The 27,254-nt window shown below is 41.9% G+C and overlaps 1 protein-coding gene across 1 annotated transcript in view; it reads right to left on the bottom strand.

The window, feature by feature from the left end:
• The window catches only part of PDCD1LG2 (programmed cell death 1 ligand 2), a 57,015-nt gene extending 36,471 nt beyond the window's left edge, over positions 1-20,544 (bottom strand). Inside the window, exons 1-2 of the mRNA XM_035029160.1 lie at positions 20,310-20,544; positions 6,233-6,301 (exon numbers count right to left, since the gene is read on the bottom strand). Of these exons, the coding sequence (XP_034885051.1) occupies positions 6,233-6,301; positions 20,310-20,328 (88 nt within the window). The 5' untranslated portion in view covers positions 20,329-20,544. The remainder of the gene's footprint in view (positions 1-6,232; positions 6,302-20,309) is intronic.
• Between the last annotated feature and the right edge of the window lie 6,710 nt (positions 20,545-27,254).

Here is a 27,254-nt window from a genome sequence, read left to right as displayed (position 1 = left end):
CCAAGGCCACTCTGGTCTGAAGAGGAATATTCACTTACTCATTGATCAAATACATAAGTAACTATTTTCTTCCAGGTTCAGGAATTCATTGTTACTCTCCTATTTTTTTTTTTTTATTACACATGATACAGCAGGAAGCAGGGAAGAGAAATGGGATTTGCAAGGAGGTTCAGTTGCTGAGTCTGAGATATAAGTGTCAGAGGACTTTGGGCGTTGCCTCTATTGAATTTATTTAGCAGATTTATTTACCGCACGCAGGCTTTCTTCTCATGAGAGAGAAAACGTCTGTAACTTCCTCTGGAACTCCCCATAGCAGACAGCAGAACTCCCCTGTTTACACTCTGGGCCTTTGACAAAAATCCATTTTCTGCTTGCTTCTTCTCTCCTCTGCTTTGTGCAGAGTGCATGTACAGGGGTTGTAGGCATAAAGTGTGTTACCTATTTTTCGGCTAATGTTCATAAGAGGAAAGAGCAATTAGCAAACCTGAATCAAATATCTGAGTAGCTCAGAATAACTAGAGGATTAATTGTTATTTGGTGTAATTTTGCCTCAATTAAAGCTTCTAAGACAGGCAAAGCTGTGAGCTTGATTACTCCATAAATTTTCAGGAAATGCACTATACTTTTAAGATCCTAAATTATTCTTACTTACTGTAAATTACAGAGGCAAAAAAAAGACACTTGCAAACAACTGCATGAAGATATTTTTCTCAAGCCTGCATGCACATCAGTGCCTCAACTTTGGCCACCATTGGAATCACTGGGGAGGCCTTTTAAAAAAAATACTAGGCCCCACCTTGGATCCTTTAAATATGAATTCTAATTCATTTGTGAGACCAGCATCAATTTTTTTTTTTTTTAATTTCCTTGGAAGCTTCTAATGCGCAGAGTATTGAAAACCATTGGTTAGATAAGTAAAACACCTGCTCAGGCAAACATCTTTTATTATCCCGCCTTTATTATCTTTTATTATCAACTATCAGCTTCACCAGGGAGCAAGTGAGAGATTTTTGAATCTCAGGCTCGGTCTCAGACTTAGGGAAGCAGACTCCACATTTTAACAAAGTCGAGGTGGTTCATGTGCACATTACTGTCTGAGAAGAAGACTTATAACATGAGCCTGCACTTGGGCTGTTACTGGGAAGCAGAGTAATCGTCAACATTTATTAAACACAGTGAGCCAGACACTGGGCTAATCTTCACATCATCATCTCATTTGACGTTCCCCAAACTCCACAAGGTAGTAGTTATCGTGGTGAAACTTAGGCTTACAGAAGTGATACAACTTGTCCAAGGTCAAAGAGTGGTAGCTCATGGGGTTGGAATTCCAGTTCATATCTCTGTGTCTTGAAAGCCTGTACTAACAACTCTCCAGATAGGATCACATATCCCCTGGCATGTACATATGACATCCACGAAGGAGATAGATACACTTTTCCGCTTTATGCTAAAGAAAATACATTTAGGGGTGTGCGTGTGTGTGTGTGTGTGTGTGTGTGTCTGGGTTCTTTATTCTGTTTGAACTCTGTCTGTTTTTATGCCAATACCATGCTGTTTTGATGACTATACCTTTGTAATACAGCTTGAAATCAGGGGTTATTATATTAAGCTCCAACCCAGCACTGAAGTGCTGAAGTCACGAGACAAAGGAGAAAACTGGAAAGTTTCCGCAACTACAGAATTAAGCAGACAAAAACAAAGCAGAGCAGGTTTTCCCATTCATTTGGCCCCCCTGACTAAATTAAAGGGTAACGCGTTTGGCCAGGGCATGAAAAATTCACACATGCAATTTCTTTAAGCAGATGAAAGCAGCAGGCTTTAGTAATGCTGGAGTCTTTTTGAAAGTTCTTAGGGAAACTGTGTATTTTATTTGCTATCAGGCATCAATAGGAGTCAGCACCTGTCATGTCTCCAGAAATACAAATCATTTGCATTACCTCCTAAGATAGCTTCCCCTTTAAGCTAATTTCACACTTTTTTTTTTCCATTTGGTAACAGAAGCTGAAGTTTTTTTCAGACTCTGTACTTAATGAACTTGAAGGGTGGGGGCTGCTTTACAGAACCACAGGTTTCAGAAAACTCTAGTTCCTAGTTGAGGATAGAAGCCTGCTCTGGGCACCTGACTCATCTGCTCCTCTCTGTAGGAATACTGCACGGGACATCTCATCTCTTAGAAATCCTTTCCGCAACCTGATTCTTCTGCTTTGTATACCTCAGGGGTCTGAAGAAGTAGTTTTAGAGCGTGAAGATAGGTTAAGGGGAAGTGACCCAAGGTGTGGTCCCCACCCCAGAGTGACTTCAAGCATCACCATGGTCATGTGACCCCCTGATTTTTATCCCTCTCCGGAGGATGAAGAAAGAAGGAAAAAAAGGAAAAAAATCAATAAAACGAATAATAATTGGGGTTACTTTTCCTCCAAGACATGACAAAGTACAGAAGTGAATATTTCCCCTTAAATGTATCTGGGTTACAAGATGTCCTTAGGTTTTGAAATAAAAATATAAGAAAAAAAAAGAATTACAGAAATCAGAAGAGTGTGCTATGAGGGAAAGCATATACACAAAGGACAGACTGCGGAATGGAGTTCGGAAATAGACCCACACAAATATGGCCAATTGATGTTTGACAAATGTGCAAGGGCAATTCAATGAGGAAAGGACAGTCTTTTCAACAAATGGGGCTGAAGAAACTGGACCTCCAATCACAAAAAAGAAAAAGAATTACCTTCAACCTATACTTTATATCTTCTATGACAATTAACTCAAGATGGATTATAAACCTAAATGTAAAATGTACAACTAGAAAGTATTAAGAAAACCACAGGAGAAAATCTTTGAGAGTTTGGGTTAGGCAGTTCTTAGACATGACGCCGAAAACACAGTCCATGTAAGAAAAAAAAAGATCAACTGGATTTCACCAAATTTAAAATCTTGGCTATGCAAAAGACACTGTTAAAAGAACGAAAAGATGAGCCACAGACCGAGAGAAAATATTTGCTTATCACACATCTGATAAAGGACTTGCATCTGGAATATACAAAGAATTCTAAAAACTTAGTAAGAAAATGAATAAACCAATTAAAAATGGTCAAATAGTTTGAATGCAAACTTCTCCAAAGAAGACATATGGATGTCCAATCGCCATGTGAAAACATGCTTATCATCACTAGATACTAGGAAAATGCAAATTAAGCCACAAATAGATACTTCTACACACCTATTAGAATGACTTTAAAAAACACAACAATGTCAGTGCTGCCAAGAATGTGGAACAATTGGAGTGCTCATACTTTGCTGCTGGGAATGCAAACATAGTCTAGCCACTATGGAAAGGTTTAGTGGTTCCTTATAAAGTTAAATATATACTTACCACATGACCCAGCATCCTACTCCTAGGTATTTACCCAAGTGAAATGAAAACCTATGTTCTCACAAAAATAAATACATAAGCATTTATAGCAACATGATTTGTAATTGCCAGAAACAGGAACAACCCAAAAGTCCCTCAACTGGGGAATGAATAAGCAAAATCCGGTATATACATACAGTGGACTACTACTCAGCAACAGAAAGGAATAAAGGGCTGGTACATGTAACAACATGGATGAATCTCAATTGCATTATGCTAAGTGAAAGAAGCCAGACAAAACACATCTCTAGGTATCTAGTGGATAATCCCATTTATATGATAATCCAGAAAATTTAAAACCATAGGACAGAGAATAGATCATTGGGTACCCAGGTTTAAGAGTTGGGGAGGGCTTTTTGTTTGTTTGCTTGGCAAATGGTGGAATTGTTCTGGATCTTGATTGTGGTGGTGGTTATATGATCACATGTTTGCCAAAAACTCATAGATGTTTCTATTAAAAAGATTGAATGTTACTGTATGTCAATTTGAAAATAAACAAATGTTTAAAAAATGAAATGAAAATGTTTTCTGCCAATTTTCCTTTTGAAACTTTAAGCTGTTTTATAGATAACAGAATAGAGCACCCAGAGACATACAAGTAAGGAAAGAGTTCATGATGAATGGTTTATGTGGGTCATACTCAGTCAGTCTTCATCACAGTCTTTAGGAAACACATTTTTTTTTCAAGCATTAATCCAGCAAGAAACAATTGTTTTTTAAATAACTGTAATTTCTCTCAATAAAGGAATGGTTAAATAAACTACAGCATGTCCAATAAAATATATAGAGCCACTTTAAAATGAGTGATATCTGTATTTGCTGATTCGGAAACTATAAAGAACATATCTTGCTGAGTGCTTACTAAGATTTCTTTTAGTGATATTTAGGAAAATTTTTTAATGGAGAAATGGGTAGATAGTACAGTGTTATGGGGAGGAGGTTATGTAGGACTGGGGCAGGGGAAGGGTTTCGGGGAAGGCTGGTACAGTTCTACTACTTGACAAGGGTGACGGTTACAAGTGTTCCCCTTATGGTAACATGATGCCTTACACTTGTTTTATGTGGTTTTCTGTACCTGTGGTATCTTTTACAACACAAAAGTTTAAATACAGAAAACTTTTAAAGGATATCGAATCAAATAAAATGAACTCCTGTGAATCCATCACCTACCCCAAAAACCAGAACATTACTAAGGACATACATCTACTTCCTCCACCAAAGGTTATCAGCATCCTGAATATTGTCTTTATTAATCTCTGGCTTATTTTTTAGCTCTATCATATAGATATATATTGCTTAGATCATATTATTATGATATGCATATCACATGCATTATATGTATATGTTATACATATATAGGTATATTGCAATATATAAGCAATATATGTAGGTATATATTTATAAAAAGGACACTGTGCTGTATGTTGTCTTCTGTGTTTGATTTTTTTGTGTTTTTTTAATCAATATTATGCTACTAAGACTCTTAAATGTAGTTGCCTATTTTTGTAATTAATTTATTTACACGCTATATATATTTTCCATTCTGCTAATATACCACAATTTATGCATTATCCTGTCGATGGGCATTTGGTTGTTTTGGGGTTATTTTGGAAGGACTAACAATGCTGCTGTAAGCATTCTTTTTAAAATTTAAAAATAGAAATTTACATAGGGTAATAAAGAATTATATTGATTCAATTCATGTTCTCTGTTTTTCCTTCTCAAAGAGAGTGCAAGTTTAGGGGTGAACAAGCACAGTGAGGGGAATGAGGCCATCAGTGTGGCCATCCTGAGAGTCGTGGCTGTTCTCGGGCACCGGATGCTACAGCCTGATGCCTTCAAACGCTTTTTAAAGCATTCTTTTTTAAAGAATTCTTATATTTTAAAATTTATATTTTTATCATAGAAGTAAAACTTGTGTATTTCTTTTAATAGACAAGTAAGGGTATAATACTTCTTTCAATATACAAGTAAATGCATACTTCTTGTTAAAAAAAAAACACCTGGGAAACATAATAGTTAAGATTGTCCTTTTTAATTCTCATCCCAGATTGCTTCCCCTCCCCAGAAGTAAGCATTCTTATCAGTCCTTAGATCCTTTTGTTACTTTTCTCCCCTCAGGTAGCCTCTATGAGAAAACTTTGAAGTTAAAACTCCTTAATTAGGGAGACATGAAAGGATAAGACTTACAAAGAAAAAATACCCCTAAGGAGAAGGCAGTCCAATTTAGGCAGGTAATTAATATTTGTTTGAACTGATACTATCTGCATAATGCATAGTGGGAAGCAGAGAAGAATTCCAAATTTGAGGAGAAAGCAAGATATAACATGTTTATACTTTCCTTTTGGTTAATTCTTAAACATAATTCATCATACATACTTTTTGGTTTTGTGAACGAACATTCAATATATGTCAATAATCAAACTTAATTCCAAAATCCCATTCCAAAGTGGGAAGACTGGGGGCTGTCTACCCTGCCTGCCTATCATCATCACCATAGCACGGTAAGGGAGAAAGGACATTAGCTGTGTCCTAGCTTGCCTGTGCCGCCTACTGACTGAGTAATCTCGGGTAAATTAAATAACTTTTCTGAATTCCAGTTTCCTCATCTGCCAGATGGTTATTGTTTCTGTAAGACAGGGACATGGGCAAGCACAGGCCACCCTGGGCACCATTCTTTTTACTGTTCATGTAACAGAGTGTAATCCCACTTCCTCTCAAAGAAAGCCTTCAGCCTGAGGACCCCCATTCTCATCATTGGCTTCAGCTAGGGGCAACTGCTTACTCCTCTTTCTCAGACCCCCTCCTTTTGCCCTTTCTTACCTGCTGTCTGATGAAGCTGCATTCCCAGGCTCATGATTAGCAGAAGGAGGAACATGGTCTGTACCCGATCTGAAATAGACAAATGAAAGTCTCAGAGCCTCCTGCAGTTTTGCTGGGTCTCATGATTTGGTGATTTGCTCATTCCTGAACACAGGGAAATGACCCATAAACAAGCCCCTGGAGAGAAGATAAAACTTCTCTTCCAGGAGCTCTGCTGTACCCCAGTCTACTGCCTCCTGGTGGTCTTGAAGGCAGTAGAATGGGGTACAGCAGAGCTCCTGGAAGAGAAGTTAGAAGTTGATTGCCTGGAGGAGAAGGGAGACAAGATAAGAGGAAGCAAGGTGTTCTTTATCAATCCAAATTAGGGGCTCTTTGTCCTTTTCTGACTATGAACCAGTTCTCATGAATCACCCACACTGGTGATTATCTGAGCCCCTTTGTCTCTTCTACGAAGCTTCCCATAGTTTTTTCAGTAGTGGGTCCTTGAAAATCAAATGATTGTCAAATGGATAATGCACACCAACTTCTTCAGGTGGACTTGGACTCTGGGAGTCAGATACTCAAGCGCTCAGTAGAACAGAGCTAAATTCTCAATAAACACTCGTTATTTGCCTGAGTAGGAAAGTGTCAAGTTCTTTTGAGTGTTGTGATGGAGTTTGCCCATTATTTGAACTACCTGATACTAAGAAGTTTAGACAGAGAGAGCACAGAACTGGCTACACTGAGTGGGTTGCCCAACCTTGGTCCTGCTCCACCTCCTACGCTTCTACCTTTGTTCTCAGACTTTCTTGAACCCAAGGACTTCTCGTGGTTGAGGCAAAAGGGATCTGGATCAGGTGAATGACATGATCTCATTACATTTTCAAAAGAGGACTCAGCTTTGGTGTAGACAATAGACTCTTGGGAAGGACAGTGGGTTGGACAAGATTAGAAGCAGGATGACCAGTGAGGAATGTTTTCACAGAGATGATAGTTTGGATTGAGTGATGGTGCTGGTAGAGGTGAGAAGTGGTGTGAAGGAAGGTATATATTATATACAAATATATATTTGTTCCTTAAATTTATTTTTTCCAGCAGCCTTATTGAAGTATAATTGACATACAATAAAGAATTGTGTGTGTGTGTGCATGTGTGTATATACATATATACTTAAAAGACAGACAATACAGTGGTACAATTCAGTGGTTTTCAGTATATTCACAGAATTGTGAAATCCACACCACTATCTAATTTTGGATCATTTTCATTACCCCAAAAAGGAACCCACTACCCATGGACAGAAACTTCCCAATTCCCCTTCCCTCTTCTTCCAACCTCTGACAACCACCATATAATTTCTGTCTCTATTGTCTTGCTTATTCTGGATATTTCATAAAAATGGAATCATGCACCATGTGGCCTTTTGAATCTAGCTTCTTTCACTGAGCTTAATATTTTCAAGATTCATTTATGTTGTAGCACATATCAGTACTTCATTCCTTTTCACGATTGAATAATATTTCCTTGTATGAATATACCACATCTTGTTTATCCATTCATCAGGTGATGGACATTTAGGTTGTTTCTACTTGTTGGCTTTTAGAATAATGCTACTATGGACATTCATGTACAAATTTTTGTGTAGACATGTTTTCAATTCTCTTGGATATATAGCAGTGGAATTTCTTGGTTAAATGGTAACTCTATGTTTAACTTCCTGAGAAACTGCCGAAGTGTTTATTAAATATATAATGTGCAAATACTTTCTCTCATTCTGAAAATTGTCTTTTCAGTTTCTTGATAGTGTTCTTAGATGCACAAATATTTTAATTTAATTTTAAAGCAAATTAATTTAATTCTGATGAAGCCAAATTTATTTTCTCTTTTATTGCTTATGCTTTAGGTGTCATATCTAAGAAACCATTGCCAAATCCAAGGTCACAAAGATTTACATCTATGTTTTCTTCTGAGTATTTTATAGCTTTAGTTCTTATATTTAGGTCTCTGATACATTTTGAGGGCTTTTTAAAAAATAATAATTGTTCTTTTATAGCCTAAATCATCATAATTTTGGCCACTGGAAGTCCCTTCAAGGTAGCCTCTGTTTCCTTTTCACACAATCCTATTAATCTTGGGAAGTTTGTTTGCTTTCTGTACAAATTGCCTTAAGCCGATTTCATGTCTCTGCTGCCCAAGCATGCAATTAGCCTTTCTCGAAGAAGTCCTTTTTTTCAATTTTTCTAAAACTAGAAATAAAATAAAACCAGTTTACCCATTTCTCCCACCCCCTAAATCTCTACCTCTGGCAACCACCAATCTGTTCCCTGTATCTATGAGCTTGGTTTGTTTGTTTGCTTGTTTGTTTTAGATTCCACATGTAAGTGAAGCCATACAGTATTCATCTTTCTCTGACTTATTTTGCTTAGTATAGTAATGCCCTTGAGGTCCATCCATGTTGTTGCAAATGGCAAAATTTCATTCTTTTTTTGGCTGAGTAATATTCCATTACACACACACACACACACACACACAGGTTGATTCATATCTTGGCTATTGTAAATAATACTGCAACAATACTGCAATGAACCCGGGGTGTATATATCCTTTTGAGTTAGCATTTTCATTTTCTTCAGATAAATACCCAGAAGTGGAATTGCTGGATCATATGGTAGTTTTATTTTTTATTTATCATTTTTTTAGGAACCTCCAAACTGTTTTCCATAGTGGCTATACCAACTTAGAATCCCACCAATGTGCACAGGGGTTTCCTTTTCTCCACATCCTCACCAACACTTGTTATTTCTTGTCTTTTTGATACTAGTCATTCTAACAAGTGTGAGGTGATACCTCATGGTGGTTTTGATTTGCATTTCCCTTATGATTACTGATGTTGAGCATCTTTTCATGTACCTGTTGGTTATTTGTATGTCTTTTTTTGAAAAATATCTATTCAGATCCTCTACCCATTTTTATCTTGACTGTGTGTGTGTGTGTGTGTGTGTTACTCTTGAGTTGTATGAGTTCTTTAGATATTTTGGATATTAACCCTTTATCAGGTATATGATTTGCAAGTATTTTTTCCCATTCAATAGGTTGACTTAATTTTATTGATGATTTCCTTTGCTTGCAGAAGCTTTTCAGTTTGATACAGTCCCAACTTCTAATTTTTGCTTTTGTTGTTTTTGTTTTTGGTGTCAGATTCAAAAATCATCACCAAGTCCAATGTCAAGGAGCTTATCACCTAGGTTTTCTTCTAGGACTTTTTTGGTTTCAGGTCTTATATTCAAGTCTTTAATCCATTTTGAATTAATTTCTGTGCATGGTGTAAGAGAGCAGTCCAGTTTCATTCTTTTGTGTGTGGCTGTCCAGTATTTCCAACACTATTTATTGAAGACTTTGGAATATAGTCCGCAGTTTCTTCATTTTGCTTGACTCTGTTTCTACACAATAGATGAAACAACTACTTCTCCCAGTCTTGAAGAATTGGTCTTATATAGGAGATGAAATTTGATGTTCAACCCTGCCTCAGCTCTTGGTTGTCTTGGAAACCTTTGTGCTTATCCAAGCAGCCAGTTCTATTTTTAATAGCTCCCAGTAGTGGACGATGTGCCAAGATCTGTCAGTAGCCCAAAAGGGAGGATCTTAGCACCTAGACTCAAGTTGGTTGAAAGTCAGATCCTTAGGCAGCAGCTTGTGAAAGTATGCAAATAATACAGTCCTGTGGGCTGGAAGTGTAAGTCCTATTGGCCACCAAAGCCAGGCAATTTGGAGGTGTTCTCTGGGTGGCAGTCACAAAAATCTGGGCTCCAGATGACTATATAAGCTTTCCTCTGGATCATACTGGTTAGTGGAAGCAAGGCAGAGGGAGAACACCAAGATGGCGTCCACAGCCTATGTTCCTTGAGAGCAGCTCTGTAGGCCACTAAATGTGTGCAAGACCTTAAGACTGCCCCTCAGGCTGAAGCTCTAGGAGAAGCAAAGAGGCTCCCCTCACAGTGAGACCAGGGTGTGTACATCAGTGTGCTGTCTATTCAGTGCTCTGGGGGCAAGAGCCTGCCAAGAGACATCTCTGATTCAAACAGTTCCCTGGAAAGGGGTAATTCAAGCCCCTGGCCAACAGAGGCAGTTGATGTCGGGCTGGGGAGTCACCTGGGCAGCTGCTGCAAAAGCCAGTACACCAGACACCTCGAAGGCTCCCTGCCAGGAAACGCTGGTGGTCTGGAGTAAGTCAGAGGGTGAGTGTGCAAAGAGCACCACCAGCCTTCCAAGGTCCCTGGAAAGAATTACACCAGCCCCTAGACGTGTGTCCATTAGAAGCCTGTCCCTCAGGCTGCAGCCATGCAGATCAGCTAATAGGCTTTCTTCACAGAAAGACTGAGCTGCAGGGTCTGTGGCTATTCTGGCTCCCTTACATTTCCATATGAATTTTAGGATCAGCTTGTCCATTAACACACAAAAAAAGGCAGCTAGAATCTTGATAGGAGTTGCACTGAATCTGTAGATCCACTGGGGAAATTAGCTGTGATGTTAAGTCTTCCAAATATGAACACAGCTTGTCTTTCCTTTTACTTAGGTTTTCTATCTTTTCTTTTTTTTTTAATTTAATTTTATTATGTTACGTTAGTCACCATACAATACATCATTAGTTTTTGATGTGGTGATCCACGATCCATTGTTTTCATATAACACCCAGTGCTCCATGCAGTACATGCCCTCCTTAATACCCATCACCGGGCTAACCCATCCCCCCCCTCCCCTCTAAAACCCTGTTTGTTTCTCAGAGTCCATAGTCTCTCGTGGTTCATCTCTCCCTCCGATTTCCCCCCCTTCAGTTTTCCCTTCCTTCTCCTAATGTCCTCCATGCTATTCCTTATGTTCCACAAATAAGTGAGACCATATGATAATTGACTTTCTCTGCTTGACTTATTTCACTTAGCATAATCTCCTCCAGTCCCATCCATGTTAATGCAAAAATTGGGTATTCATCCTTTCTGATGGCTGAGTAATATATTCCATTGTATATATGGACCACATCTTTATCCATTCATCTGTTGAAGGGCATCTCGGCTCTTTCCACAGTTTGGCTATTGCGGACATTGCTGCTATGAACATTGGGGTGCATATGGCCCTTCTTTTCACTACATCTGTGTCTTTGGGGTAAATACCCAGGAGTGCAATTGCTGGGTCATAGGGTAGCTCTATTTTTAAATTTTTGAGGCACCTCCACACTGTTTTCCAAAGTGGCTGTAGCAACTTGCATTCCCACCAACAGTGTAAGAGGGTTCCCCTCTCTCCACAACCTCTCCAACATTTGTTGTTTCTTTCCCTGTCAATTTTTGCCATTCTAACTGGTGTAAGGTGGTATCTCAGTGTGGTTTTTAATTTGAATTTCCCTGATGGCTAATGATGATGAACATTTTTTCATGTGTCTGTTAGCAATTTGTATGTCTTCTTTTGAGAAGTGTCTTTTCATGTCTTCTGCCCATTTTTTGACTTGATTATTTGTTTTTTGGGTGTTGAGTTTGAGAAGTTCTTTATAGATCTTGGATACCAGCCCTTTATCTGTAGTGTCATTTGCAAATATCTTCTCCCATTCTGTGGGTTGCCTCTTTGTTTTGTTGACTGTTTCTTTTGCTGTGCAGAAGCTTTTTATCTTGATGAAATCCCAAAAGTTCATTTTTGCTTTTGTTTCAGTTGCCTTTGGAGATGTATCTTGAAAGAAGTTGCTGTGGCCGATGTCAAAGAGGTTACTCTCTATGTTCTCCTCTAGGGTTTTGATGGATTCCTGTCTCACATTGAGGTCTTTCATCCAGAAACACAGTAGATCAGATCAACGAAACTAGAAGCTGGTTCTTTGAAAGAATTAATAAGATCGATAAACCACTGGCCAGACTTATCCAAAAGAAAAGAGAAAGGACTCAAATTAATAAAATTATGAATGAAAGGGGAGAGATCACGACTAACACCAAGGAAATAGAAACAATTATTAGAAATTATTATCAACAACTATATGCCAACAAAGTGAGCAACCTGGATGAAATGGATGCCTTCCTGGAAACCTATAAGCTGCCAAGACTGAAACAGGAAGAAATTGACAACCTGAATAGGCCAATAACCAGTAACGAGATTGAAGCAGTGATCAAAAACCTCCCAAAAAACAAGAGTCCAGGGCCTGATGGATTCCCTGCGGAATTCTACCAAACATTCAAAGAAGAAATAATACCTATTCTCCTAAAGCTGTTTCAAAAAATAAAAACAGAAGGAAAGCTTCCAGACTCATTCTATGAGGCCAGCATTACCTTAATCCCCAAACCAGGCAAAGACCCCATTAAAAAGGAGAATTTCAGACCAATATCCCTGATGAATATGGATTCCAAAATACTCAACAAAATCCTAGCTAATAGGATCCAACAATACATTAAAAGGGTCATCCACCACGACCAAGTGGGATTTATCCCCAGGTCTTCTATCTTTTCAAATAAGAACTTATGGGGTTTGCTGTCAGGTTAGATATGCAGTTTGACAAAAATAGAGAAATCCAGGAAAATTTCCAGATTTGAGGCTTGAGGCATTAGGGCAATGGAAGTACTAATTTTAAACTGGAGAAGACAGAGAATAACAGATTAAGGAGCGGAAATCAGTATGTGGTTTGAGATGTCAACTAGTCATTCACATGAAGATGTTTAGTAAGCAGTTGGATAACAGTCCAGAGTTTCGGGTAGAGATAAATTGGGGGTCCTCAATGTCTACCTGTTACTTAATGCTAGGGGGCTGTATGACATTACCACAAGATACACATGGGAGAAAAAGTGTCCAAGGATTGAGATGTGGGGCATTCCAACATTTAGGGATCTCTGGGAGGGAGGGCACTAGCAAAGAAGATTGAGGGGAAGGGCAAAAAGGCAATTAATCAAGTCTTTGATTTTCTGTTTTCTGATGCTTTGATATCTGACGCTTGCTGATCCTACAGGGACTGCCCCTCCCAGGATTAGCCAGTTCCTAGAGATAGTAAACAACTCACCCAGGGGAGGCCTTTCAAATGCAAAAGAAGCAACCCAGAACCCCTAACTGCAACCACCTTCTTTACTGCCCTAACCACCCCAGGGCCAGGTACCATACAAGGAACAGCCCCTATGTTCTAAATCCTAATGAACTATTTCAAACTAGACAACTGCAGCCTGCTAACCCGGCCTTACCCATTCCTTCTTGTGGAAACCACAATAAAGACTTCTGGCCACATTTCCCCTTCCGCTCTGCCTCCTGTCTGACCCTGGTGCTTCCCTGTGTGGCCCCTGCTGTGTGGCATGCCTCCTTCTCTCAGGATCTGAGAACACTTCAAACTATTTTTTTTTCAATGGCAGTTATCTCCTGATCTGTTGGCCTCGCCATACCTCGATTGTAATGAAAGCTAGAGTTTAAAATGCAGTGCTACAGGAGAGAATGCTCAGTTGAGCCAGATGCTGTGGAGAGTTGGTATTAGCAGTGTGGAGGGCATGAGTGAGCCTGCCAAGCAGGACATCGGGGATTTGGTGCAAATGAAAGCCTGCGTAAAGTGGAAAGAAAATAAGAGTAAGGGTGCAGAGACAACAGAATATAAGCAGTGCTTCAGAATGCTATAAAGGGAGCGAGCAATGAGGCAGTAGCTAGAAGGGACTGTCCACAGTGGGCTGTAGTCTTGTTCACACTTTAGGGAGGGACATGTTACTGGGCAACAACTGGGGGCCCCATCAAATGCCTTCCATTGGGAAATGCTGGACTTAGCTGGACTTGAAGACCCTCTCCCTTATTGAAAATGCAAATAAATGTACCCAGACACGGTATCATCTTAATGCTGTACTTACCCAGCATCCTTATTTCTGGAGCTCAAAATGATAGCGTGCAACATGCTCTGGCAACAGAAAGGATGCCTGGATCACCACCTCTGGCTGTAACTTCCCTTTCTTCCTTGCCCATCAAAGGGGACTTTCCTTGTACACTGCCTCCTTTGTCCAAGAGAGAGATAGACACTGCTATGAAGATACTTTCCAACCAGCTGCCTTCTTCCTTCTAGGGATAGTATCTTCTGTGCAATGGATAAGATCTCACACTCTAAAGTCAGACACATCTGAGCTCAAATCCTGGGTCTAGAAATTATGAGCCTCTAAGACCCTGGGCACTTTATGAAAACTCTTTGTGCCCCATTTTCCTATAATACCAATAATAGTAACACCGACCTCAAGCCAGAATCTTGGGTGTGTCATCTTAAACCTACACATCTCTCATCTTGCAGATCTAGTCTATCCCCCAGTCCTGTTAATTCTGTGTCGGGATACTTCTGGATGATGCCTTTTCTTTCTACCACCCACTGCTATGACCTTAATTCGGCATCTCGTCACTCCTCCTTATACTGTAGCAGAGCATCCTGCTCAAAATCCTGTGATGGCTCAACATTTCACTGAGAATAAAATCCTAAGTCCGTCTAGTAGCCCAGGCAAGAGGGACATCTGCCTTGAGCCCCACGCTTTAGAGGACCCAAGGGTGGCCATGCCTCTTGCTGCAGTGTGAGGTGTTTGCAGAGCTAAGAGTGTCCTCTGGAGCTCTTGACCCACCACCCATTACAATTTGGGTTCTTGGGGCTCTGGAATTCTCTAAATGGCCCTAAGCCTGCTCCCAGGCCTGCAGGGCTTCTTCCCCAGATCCATTGCCTCAAGGGTTGACCTTGCTGCCAGTGTGCAGCTCCCTACATCCAGAGACTTTCCTTGCTCTTTCTGGTGAAACTGTCTCATGCAAAATTGCAAAAGCACCACCTCTCCAGCATTCCCAACTCTCCTTACTCTCTCACTTTCCCAAAGCACTCATTACCACTTAACATACCATATAATGTACTCATTTGTTTATATTAGATTATCAGCTGCCGTCTTCCATAAGAATATAATCACTTTAGTGATTATTTAGGACAGAGATCTTTGTTTTGCTTACTAATATCCTTCAGTCCCTAGAACTGTGTCTGGCAGGAAGCTAGCACTCCAATAATACTGGTTGAATGAATTAGCCCTTTACCTGGTAGGCAGAAGAATCTCCGGAACATGGAATTATCAAATGTGATCATGACACTCCTGCTTAAAAGACTTAAATAGCTCCCATGATTTATAAGGTAAACTTCTCCTTAACATGGGCTACACAACCCTTTGTGATCTGGTCCCTCCTGCCTCAGCCACAGAAATCCTACATGCGCTTTCCATGACTAGGTCCTCACAGGTGCTCTGAGATTCCAATCTCTCATATCTGGTCTTATTTTATTTTGTCTAATCTTACTTTACCCCCATCTCAGGTTCTACTTGGGCTCAAAGAAACTGTCCTGAATCATAAATATTTCCTTAAGTGGCCTTACATTCTTCTGCCTTCAACAGAAGGAGATAAGCCTTTCCTAACTGCTCTTAAGCTGTTCCTCCTGCCTCAGTTGTTATCTGCTATTAACTAGTGTTAGCACTTACCTCCTTGCTGGTATAGTAATTGGTTATACATCTGTCTTCCATGCTAGAACAAGAGTTCTTTGAACTGTGTTTGGTCCTCATAACAATTTTCTTTTTCTTTGTGTGTGTTTGTGTGTGTGTGTGTGTGTGTTTCATGAGTATTTATGAGTGTTTATAACCAATTATGACTGTTCCCTGAATGGACAGATGAACGAATGCATGCGTGGCAATTTAGCATCATACTCTGAGACTACTGGCCCCCCAGTTGACTCCTTCCTCTATTGGAGAAACAAAACTTAATTTGGTTAATAATTTTGGCCCCAAATAAGAGAGAAATTTTCATCAGTTTAAGTCACTGACAGCGGAATGGGCTGCTAATGGGGTGGGGACGTCATCACTCCTGGAATTCCTTAAGCAAAGGTGCATGTTGAAGGAAGTGTTTCCACAAGAGATGGAAGGTTAAAAGAATATCTCTTTAGTAGGATTATTTACAAGGTTGTCTCCCCAAAGAATGTTCCCGTGGGTACCTCAAGCCCCTCCCCAAGCTCTCTCAGAAGGCCAGTTCCCCTCAAGGAGACCTTTGCCCTCTGGGTAGCTCTGGAAGATGAAATTTTCTGGAAGAGTAGGTTCTGGAAACCTTCAGTATTAGGGAAGTATGAACTCTTTTATACTGAGGCTGGCAAAGCCTGAGAGAGTTTATTTGGAGAACTTATGGAGCGTATTGCCAAAATTAATTAACTCAAGGACCATTTACAGAGCATCCATATGTAAGGCTCTCCTTTGGCCAAAAGCACATAGAGATGACTTCTCTCCATGAGATGAAATGAATGTGTTCAACCATGTCTCCTCCTTAGCCTCCCCTTTTAAAATTCACCTTTGTTTGGATATAAGTATCTCTTACTATCCAGGCTTGCATGGCTTTTCATTTTTATCTTAATTGTATATTCCTTATGTATGCATTTGCTTGTGCTGGAGCTTCCATCAGGCAGAGGATGCTCATTGTAGCTATCTTTTCTCAGGCAAGCTACCCTTGAAGGGACACATTGGATCATGAGCAGAAAAAAAAAACAATTTTCAATCACATGATCGGTTTAGCTGAATTTCTTAATCTCTGGATAATTCTTAATGAATTTCTGGGTAATTCTTAACAATTCTGCCAATGAACACACCCTAGCGGTTGAGGTGTCATCATGGTATGAAACGGAGCAGAACAGCATAGGATATAAGATTCAAGAACATTTTCTGGTGGCTCTACGAAGAGTCATGAAGGGCCTCTCAGTCACGAGTTCTCAGGCTTGAGAGAGAAAAGAAACAAAGGCTACTCTTTTTCAATTGGTGAAAAGTCCTGCTCAGACTGCTGCCCTGCCTTTGCCCTCCCCCAGGTCACTAGTGAAGGTGCTTCTCTTAATGGCACAGTCTCTGAGCTAGGCATTAGGAGACATTAGTCTAGTTAACCTCCGTTCAAGTTTAACTTAAATTCAAATTGCATCTCAACGTTTTAGCCAATAAATACTATGCTCCCACTTTTTGCAAGTCTTTGAATTAGGGAATCAATTCAAATCAAAGCGGGGAACCAAGAAAAGGATTCATGTAAGAAAGGGTTCCTGCCCTTGAAGACATGATAATGTAATCAGAAAGCTAAAATTCTGTACACATGAAAAATGGTAAGAAGTGATGTGAAAGGTTTTGCATAAAAATGCCCAAACCATGGAAGCTGACTGGTGGAAGGACACTTCCAAGATGAGTGGGATTTAGAGAGTCAGAGCTACTCTTTTTTTTTTTTTTAAGATTTTATTTATTTATTTGTCAGAGAGAGAGCAAGTACAAGCAGGGGGAGAGGAAGAGGGAGAAGCAGGCTCCCCACCGAGCAGAGATCCTGATGTGGGACTCAATCCCAGGACCCTGGCATCATGACCTGAGCTGAAAGCAGCTGCTTAACCAACTGAGCCACCCAGCCATCCCGAGTCAGAGCTACTCTTGAGGCTCCTGCAGAAATATTAGAAATAATCTCAGAGGTTCACACACACAGGGCTTGTTGAGGGAGACTGGGAGTAGCATATCTATGCTGGAAATACAGGTTGAGACAAAAATGTCAAGAGCTTAATGCCAGGTAGATCTGCCAGGAGGAGATAGTGACAGTAACTCAACAAGTGAATGACAATACCAAAGGAGTGTTTGAAATAGATTAAGGCTGGTGGGGTTTTTTTGTTTTGTTTTGTTTTGTTTTTATCCGTATAGAATTGAGGGAGTGAAATGGAACACCAGTCACTCAATTAGAAGGTCATGGTATTAATCCAGATATTTGGTAAAGTCCCTGATTCAGGGTCAGAAAAGGGAAGAAAGGCAGAGGAAGGAGAAACTTATTACAAAGCAATTGACAAAACAATTGACAAAGCAATTAACAAGCGATCATCCATTCAGGAAAGAAGGAGAAGCAACAAGTGGACTGTGGTTTTGAGACCTGACAATCAAGACAATACTGATGCCATTGCAGAAGGGTGGGACAAAGAAAATACTAGATCAGGAGCCAAGTTTTAGTGCTAGGTTCTACGAAATGAATTGGGTTTGAGTCATGAAGTAATTGAAACAGTTCAAGAAAAATGAAAGTCTAATGTTTGGGACACAATTCAGTGATAGAGATAAAGATAAAAAAGTTATTCCAATATGCAAATGTTAATTGACATTGGGGAATAAATTAACTCTCTTAGGGGGAGACTATAAAAACACAGGTTAGAGAAAAAAGGTCTGAAGTCTGATGAATGCCCCCAAATTAGGAGAGCAGGCATAGGAGACCAGAGAAGAAGGCAAAGAAGAAATGGTCCTAAGAGTATGAGAAGTTCCCCCACTGTAGTATCTCAGAGCCAAGGGAGGAAAACTCCAAGAAGCAGAGGGGGTTGCTAACAGAGGTCTGGAAAATAAGAACTAGGAACCAGCCCCTAGAGGGGTTAGAGAGGGCTGGAAGGCATTGAGCTGACTAGGGCTGGATAAACGTTCATATTCCCTCATCCATCCTGGAATTCTGTTGGTTGATGAAAGACTGGGGGAACATAACCTGTGGAAGCCCTGCTGCAGAAGAGCAGGTTGCGGCACGAGGAGGTCAGGCTGCAGGGGCCTCATTCCATGATAACCCAAGTATGCCCCAGTGAAGGCTCATGCTGTATTTGGACACTGCTGTGTGGAATAAAAACATCACACAACAATCTATGGAATCTGTCCCATGCATCTTAAACCAAGTGAACTCGGAAGCATGATCTGAAGTCCTGTCTCTGAGTTCCTTTGCACTGTCTCCTCAAATCAACTCCAAACTGCCCCCTGTATATTCCACAAACTTCCCACATCCGGGGATTCAAGCTGCGGACTCATCAAATCAAATCATTTACAACTCAACAAGCACCTAGTGAGCGCCTATGCACTGTGCCAGGCACTTGGGATTGAGGGAACTTATTTTTTTTTTTAAAGATTTTATTTATTTATTTGAGAGAAAGAGAATGAGAGAGAGCAAGCACATGAGAGGGGGAAGGGTCAGAGGGAGAAGCAGACTCCCTGCCGAGCAGGGAGCCCGATGCAAGACTCCATCCAGGGACTCCAGGATCATGACCTGAGCCGAAGGCAGTCACTTAACCAACTGAGCCACCCAGGTGCCCGGGATTGAGGGAACTTAAAGGTGCGGTCCTTGCCCAGGAAGAACTCTGGTTGAATGGAAAGGCTCATACACAAGAGAAATATGGGGAGAAGACACCTGGAAGCTGCAGGTAAGGAAGAGGGGCTGGTAGTGAGAGTTCAGGTGAGGAACACACATAGACTACTTCTGAGAGACAAGAGCAATATGGTTTATCCATTCATTGACCCTTCGGCTTGGAAGGGAGCTTGGAGAACATCTAGTCAATTGGCATTTGACTCCTGAGACTATGTCTGATCACTCTTGACACTGAGTATTCTTGCTGTGCATTTTGTCAATGGATATCTGTGATTCCGTTCCACAGAACCGTAGGAGTTCAGGGTTAGAAGGCCTTATTTGTAGGCAATTTCACTCAAGCTGCTCACTTCAACCCTCTCCCACAAGAATCCATGGTCATCTCTTTTCTATCATCAGCACCCAGGCAGTGAGCAATAAAGAAAATGGCTGCAGGTTTCTCTCATTTAGCTAAACTTGCTCTAATCGAATCATGTTTGGTTTTTTTTTTAAATAATGGTTGCCTGTATTATAAGTTAATTTAATTTTAGTTGCTTTTTTTGTTGTTGTTCTGTGTTTTAATCAGCTTATTCTTAGAGCATAGCTTGTAAACACTGGCTCGCCTGGGACGGTGATTGCCTGCCAACAGAATAACCACAAACAGATGTCTAACGTAAACAACAACAAAAAAAGACACAAATTTTTAAGTTCCAATAACCCTCCCCAATTCTAGGCTGTGAGACAATCTCAAGATAGTTCATTTTTTTCCACTGCGCATTTATTATGTGCAGAAAAAAAAAATCTCCTCTCCTAAAAATTCCCAACACGAGTAATAGGTAGACGAGCAAGCCGGAGAAATCCCACTATTTTGGCGACAGCCAGAAATGAGCTTGTTGGTGCGCCTGAGCACAACTGCCAAGGCAGATTTCCTCCTGCCCCCAGTGATATGGAGTGAAAGTTTGCCCACACTTACCCAACCGTGGCGGCCTCATCGTTGTCTGCAACACCTACTCAAGGTAAGAGAAAATCTCAACCTACTAAATACAGCAGAACTTGGCACCACTCCTCAGGGAAAGACGGAAAGGAAAATACAAAAACCATACAGTTTCTCTTGCGTCAGATCCCCTCCTAGAAGCCAACAAACAGCCAAAACAAAACCAAACAAACGTAGGTTACTGCCTTGAGCACTACAACAAGGAGCAGCTCCAAACCAGGACTCTTCCTGGCTGGCAGAGGGACATACGAAGATGGGTCATAAGAAGCTGTCCCTTAAGGTATTTGAAGCAAGGGAAGAAAAGATATCATCTCCATCCAGCTCAGGCTTCCTTATAACATGAGGGTAATTCAAACCAAAACCGGTTCTGAGGAACTGACCGAAGCCCAACCTACTGAGAAGTTTTGCTTTTGCTTTTAAGCATGGTTTCTCTGCCCTCAGGTATCCCTTGAACTGTGTCCCTGGGGAAGCTGGTACAAGCTTAGTGGTAGAGGAAGGGGAGAGAAAGAACACCAGCATGTTCTCACTCTGCGCCCGGGACCTTACACAGATACCTTTGTGAGTTTCCCAGGGTCGTCGTCAGAAGTTGTCCCAGACTGGGTGGCTTCAGACAACAGACCCTGTGCTCACAGTGCTCTCACATTTCTGGAGGCCAGAGACGTGTGAAATCAGCCCACACTCCCTCTGAAGGCTTTAGGGAAGAATGCTCCCTTGCCTCTTCCTAGGATCTGGTAGATTCTGGCAAGCTTTGGCATTCTCCTGGGCTTGTAGCTGATCACTCCAATCTCTGTCTCCATCTTCACATGACCTTCCCTATGTGTATCTTTGAATGTCCTTTCCTCTTCTTAGAAGGACACCAGCCATTGGATTATTGCCCACCCTAATCCAGGATGACCTCCTCTTAATTAATTACATCTGCAAATACCCTACTTCAAATAAGGTCATATTCTGAGGCTGCAGGAGAACATTATTTAACTCATTTCATTCTTGAAGCAATGTGTGGTCTAGACACCGTTAGGCCCATTTTACACATGAAGAAAGTGTCGAGGTCTAGCAACCCTTCCTCAGTTGCATGGTTAGAAGGCCTTATTTGTAGGCAATTTCACTCAAGCTGCTCACTTCAACCCTCTCCCACAAGAATCCATGGTCATCTCTTTTCTACCATCAGCACCCAGGCAGTGAGCAATAAAGAACAATGGCTGCAGGTTTCTTGAACGTAGGCCTCTGTGGTCCCACTACATTGTGAGGCTTTTCAGTAGTAAGACTCAAAGCAGGTGCAAGAAAAGGCCAATTTGAAAGCAAGTCTGGATGACCAACCTCGTTCCTATGGCCCCATCCCCTTGGGCTCATAGGGATGGGATGAGCAGGGACAGGGCCTGAAGCTCAGAGAGGACCTGCTTTCTTAGCCACATTTCTTTAATGTTTCCTTGTCCTCTCTCCAGGCCTTGCCTTTAATTGGTTTTCTTCTGAAAAAGCACCGTTCTCCTTTCCTCCTTGTTCTTTTAACTGCACCCCTCAAACAAGAAGGAATGAAACTTGTATTGGCTACAAATGGGACTGGCTGCCTAGACCCCAAGGACAGGGCTGTGTCTGTGGGAAGCCGGCCTGCCCCTGGGGACCTGCTTCTCCACCCACAGCTCCAGGTTGGCGGTTTCGGGGCAGATGCTTGTTCTTACCTGACCTTCTTCCCCGCTACCGTGATAGTGTGAGGAGTGGGCTGTATCCCCTGTGTGGTTCTCAGTTTAGTGTCTTTAGGATTCCCACACCACCCACCAGCATTCCTGCTTGTCATGAGGAGGGAGCTGCACTCCCCACTGTATGCCTTCCTTGGTCTGGCCTAAGCCCCTCCCTCTCTGCCCACTTCTCTCCACTCTTTGCTCCAGGCTCTTCTCTGCGCAACTGAGGTTTAGGAAAAGAGACTCACCTCAGACCAGGGAAGCCTGGGGTGTTTTGACAACAGCACCCAAATAAAACTCAAACTGGTATCTCAGCACATTTGCTTGCCTCCTGAATCCATACGCCTCAACAAAACACCAGCGGGATAGATACCAAAGTGTTAACAGTGGCGTTTCTGGGTGGAGGACTTGCAGGTGATTTTTTAAAGGTGCCTTCTTTTTACTTATATCTTGTTTCCTAAATAACTTGCCATGGACACAAATGACTTTTGTAAAGACACAGAAATAATCCTTAAAAATCAGTAATGGACAGTACAGTTCAATTGCTAACCAACGGCAACAAGAAAACATTTTAATAATTTGGCCAAGGGCTTATGTCTGTTTCCAATTTATTTAATTTAGTGTTGTTTCCTTTATAATAGAAGATCCTGGAGAGACATTGCTGAATTGTACATGCGTGTGCGCGTGCAGGTGCGGGTAGGATACAGACCACTCCATGTTGCACTGATACTTGATAATGGAACATTAGAATTTAGGTCAAAAATATTGCAATATGATAAGCATAGTCATGACCACCAGTCTGCAAGGCCCCATCCATCCATTTTGTAGAAGGGAAAATTGATGCAAAGAGAGATTGTACGTCTTCACCAGGATCACCTTGTGAATTCAGGGCAGAAGTCATTTCTATCCTTTCTTCCCCAAATATTTTCCTCCAAATGCAATGTATATAATGTAATATGATGTGAGGTAAATGTTCATGGAAAGCCCCTAGAAGAGTCCTTGTCAAAGAGCAGGAGCTAAATCAGCGTTCACTAGTGCAGATCCAAAAAACAAGTCCAATCTTTCCCACCCTGCTTTGCCTTATAGAGAAAAAAAAAAGAGAGAGAGAACATAGCCTAAGAGTGAGGAAAAAAGTGCAGCCAGGGTTTGGGGGAAATGAGAAGAGATCAAGAGCTCAGGAAGGGTGAGAACTGCAAGGAGCCAGCAGGTTATCTGGAACCAGCCTTAGCAACCTCCCCAAAGCCAACAACCAAGGTTTTGATGTGAGTTTATCTGGAATGTGATGAGAAGCAATGATAGCTAGCCCCCTCTCTTGAAAATGGAGAATGTCATAGGCACCTGGAGGCAGAGAGGGCGAGGAGACCACCTGGGGACACCCTAAAAACCGGCTTTCCTTGACTCATGATCAGCCCAGGGGCTGGAGATCAGCCTCTCGTGATCCTACAGAAGTCACGCATGTGGCTTGGATCCCACTTGACCCCTGCCCTGACCCCTGAAGGAGGGCCTAGCCTTCATGTGAGGAAAGGGAGGGTGCGGAAAAGGTGTTCTGGCCAGAGCAACAGAGATGCACGTTTGTTTTTATAAGGAAAGAAGTCAAGGTTTGGCTCATTCCCTGAAAGCAACTCAGATAAAAGGGAGGTTTATTGGAAGTTGAATGGGTTGACGTAAGTTACTGATGAAGTATTTTCCTGCCCCATCTCGCCCCAGGTGACTGCATCTGGACAAAGCACTTGGGACACAGCTGCTTAGACAACAAAGTTACCGCAGTCACAAAGGTCAGATTCAGTAGGGGAGTCTCTGAGGTCTAGGGCCGGGAAATGAGGGTGGAGAATGGAGGAGTGGCGGAGGCTGACCTGGTTCACTAGCCTTTCTAATGTGAAATACAAGAGAGGGATTCCAGAGACAAGGAGGACATTCTGGGAATGGGAAGGGAATGGGGACTGTTCTCTTCCCCTCTTATCTTTGGGGGAAAAAAAGGGATGCTGGATATCCTGAGGTTTGACAGTGCTCTTAATAAAACATGACACCTGCTTTTTGCCTGGAGTTTCTGAAGGTGGGAGGGAGGTTCCCTGAAGTACCCCATGCCTGGGGGTGGGAAGGGCTGCAGGGTTGTTTTCAGAGATGAAGAAAATGGGGACACCCCTCATCCCAGGCCCTGGAGCCCTCAGTGACCATCAAAGACTCCATGGCTCCTGTGTCCTCAGGGGACACAGAAGGGAGCTAAGCCACAGGCACAGGGGTCCTAGGACCTTATCAGAGACAACACTTATTGACCTGAACCAGACCCAGCCTGGGAGTATTTGTATCTCCCACTGCAAGATAGCTGAACCACATGTTTACACTATTCTGAGAGGAGGGGGGAGATTGAAAAGGATATGAGATTGGAATTTCAAGGGGGACTGGGCTCTGTCAGTTCCCCTAAATGTTAAACCTAGAGCTGCTGTATGACCAAGCGCTCCTCTCCTAGGAAGAAATATAACCAAGAGAAAATGAAATACATGTCCATACAAACACGTGTGCCCCAATGTTCGTAGCAGCATTATTCATGATAGCCACGAATGGAACAAACTCAACTGTCCAGCAGCTGATGGATGGATAAATCCACTTTGGTGTACCCACCCAGCAGAACAGCATTCAGCCTCAAAAGTGACTGAAGTGCTAATTCAGTGTAGAGTGTAGATGAACCTTGACAAAGTCATGCTCAGCGAAAGAAGCCAGTCTCAAAAGACCACATACTGTATAATTCCATGGATATGAAATGAGAGAAATGGAAGAAAGCAGCAGAGAAGGGAGAGACAGTCCTGACTAGAATTCTGGTCCTTGTTCCAGTCCCTTCTGCAGTCGGGCCTGTGGTTTCAGCATCAGGTTTGCCTAGACAGCTGGTGGAATTATGATTTTTGCTGAAGTGTTACATCAGACGGTTCTAATAACACAAAGGAGCAGAGGAATCTGAGATCCCCTCACTGCTGCATGCTGACACAGGCCTGGCCTCATTTGTAGGGTGGTTTGGGGGAGAAGGACAAGGTAGAACTACGGAACTAAATAGTCTACATGCATCCCAATGTTTCTCCTGTTTCCTGGTCCTGGCTCATCTCTGGAAGGACAGAGGAAGATAAGACTGTCGGCCCCAGACATCGAGGCCCGTTCTAAGATGCACCTGGTATGGTCTCGGTAACTCAGGATGGAAGGTTCCCCAGAGCCAGCACCCAGTTTTAGTGTGTGTGTTGGGGGTGGGTTTTTCCCACACCAACCAAGCAGCTCTTGGACACCAGCTGGGCATCCTACAATTCAACTTAATTCCAACACTACCTACCCAGAGATAATATCAGATTCCATAGGTTGAGGGCTCAGTCCTACAAGACTGACCCCACTTCATGTGCCAGTCCCAAGTCCACACTGCTACCCAGGCTTCTGATGGAGCACCTACTGATTGGAGGTTCCCATGACCCCTTCTTGGGTTTGGTTAATTTCCTGAAGAGGCTCACAGAGCTCAGGAAACCCATTTACTCACTAGATTACCGACTTATTACAAAGGATATTAAAAAATACTAATCACTAGCCAGACGAAGAGATACAAAGGGTGAGATCCTGAACAAAGGCCCTCCTGTCCTGGTAGACTGTGGGCCCAGCACAGTGGCATGTGGAAGCATTCTGATTCCCCAACCTGGAAGCTCTTTGAACCTTCTCCTTTTGGGTTTTTATGGAGGCTTCTTTCCATAGGCAAGATTGTTGAAATCATTGGCCATTGGTGAGTGATTTAACCTCTGACACTTCTCTCCTGCCAGGAGGTCAGGGGGTTAAGCCTCCAAGTTCCAAGCCTGTAATCACACAGTTTGCTCTCCTGGCAACCAGCCCCAAACTTAGGTGCATCCAAAAGTCACTTCCCTGACATAACAAAAACATAGCTCTTGTCACGTGCGAAATTCCAAGGGATTGCAGAGCTCTGGGCCAAAGACCAAATGTTTGTTTCTTTTAGAAATCACAGTATCATACAGCCCTTTCATCCAGGGACTCCCTAGCCATGGCTCATTAAGACTACAACATGGTCCCAGGACTGAATGGAGGAGGGAATCTTTCTCCTACGTCCTGGACTGATGTCCTTTCTCCTTAAGATCTTTAGAAGAAGACGCAGTGCTTGGACAAAGTGGGGGGGACATCTGAACTCAACCTCAGATAAAGGAAATAAGTTCTCACATTGACTCTTGGTTTCAACTCAGTTAAAAAAGAAAAGAAAGTGAAGTGATGATTCATCTTTTCAAAGGCAGTCAGAGATAGGAGAAGACAGCTGACTCATGTTTTGAGGAGACTCTGACCCAGATGAGTTTTTCCCAACCCTGACTGCACATCAGAATCCCCTGGGGAACTTTAAAAGCCTGGAGGTGCCTGGGCACTACCGCAGACCTCCTGATTGAAAATCTCCATCGTTGGGGTGCAGAAATAGGCATTTAGGGGGAAACTTTGATCAAGTGATTTTGATGTCACCAGCACACCCTAACTGATGGCTCAGGAATAGAGAATGCCACGGTTTGATTCCTCTGGTCACCGCCATCCTCGCGAAGGAAAGTGAGTAAAAGGGAGGAAAGGAAGGTGAGAACCCAAAACCAAACAGTGGTTATTGCAATATGTGCTTTATATCTGCCTCTGCTTCTTCGATTTTCTCTTGTAAGGCGAGCTGATTTCATGATCCTCAGTTTACCCACGGGGGGAATATGCAAGCACTCTGATATGAGGGACTCTCCTAAGATGCCAGAGCTAGTGGCATGTGGGGATTTAGAAACCATAGTAATCGGTCAGAGGAGGGAGGCACTATGTGGAAAGTAGACAGAAAGTAGACACTGTGTAGAAAGTAGAGCAGTGGACACAAAGGGCAGAAAAGCTGGATCGGGCTCCACTCACACTAGCTGTGTAACTTGACTGCTCTGAGTGGTGGTGGGAAAATGCCTGAACCAGCAGAAGGAATTTTGTAAATGGTATTTTCTAATTTATATAGAAAATTATTACATAGTAAATTATAATTTCTTGAATTAGGTTGCATAAGTGGCATGTTAAAAATTAGTGACTGCTTTACTTAATGATCATTTCTACTCTGAACATGGTGCCAGATGAGGGAGAAAACAGAAAACCAAAAGAAATTAATATGCAAGCATTGCTCTCCCTGACTATTAGTCTGAAATCGTAAGGCCACATGGCTGTAATTTCCAGTGTTTCACTCTAAGAAGGGTGTTTATTAATTAAATGATGTTATGTT

Source organism: Mirounga leonina, unplaced genomic scaffold, assembly GCF_011800145.1.
Source record: "Mirounga leonina isolate KUSES-001 unplaced genomic scaffold, KU_Mleo_1.0 Mir_224, whole genome shotgun sequence".
NCBI lineage: Eukaryota > Metazoa > Chordata > Mammalia > Carnivora > Phocidae > Mirounga > Mirounga leonina.
This window is presented reverse-complemented; position numbering and strand designations above follow the sequence as displayed.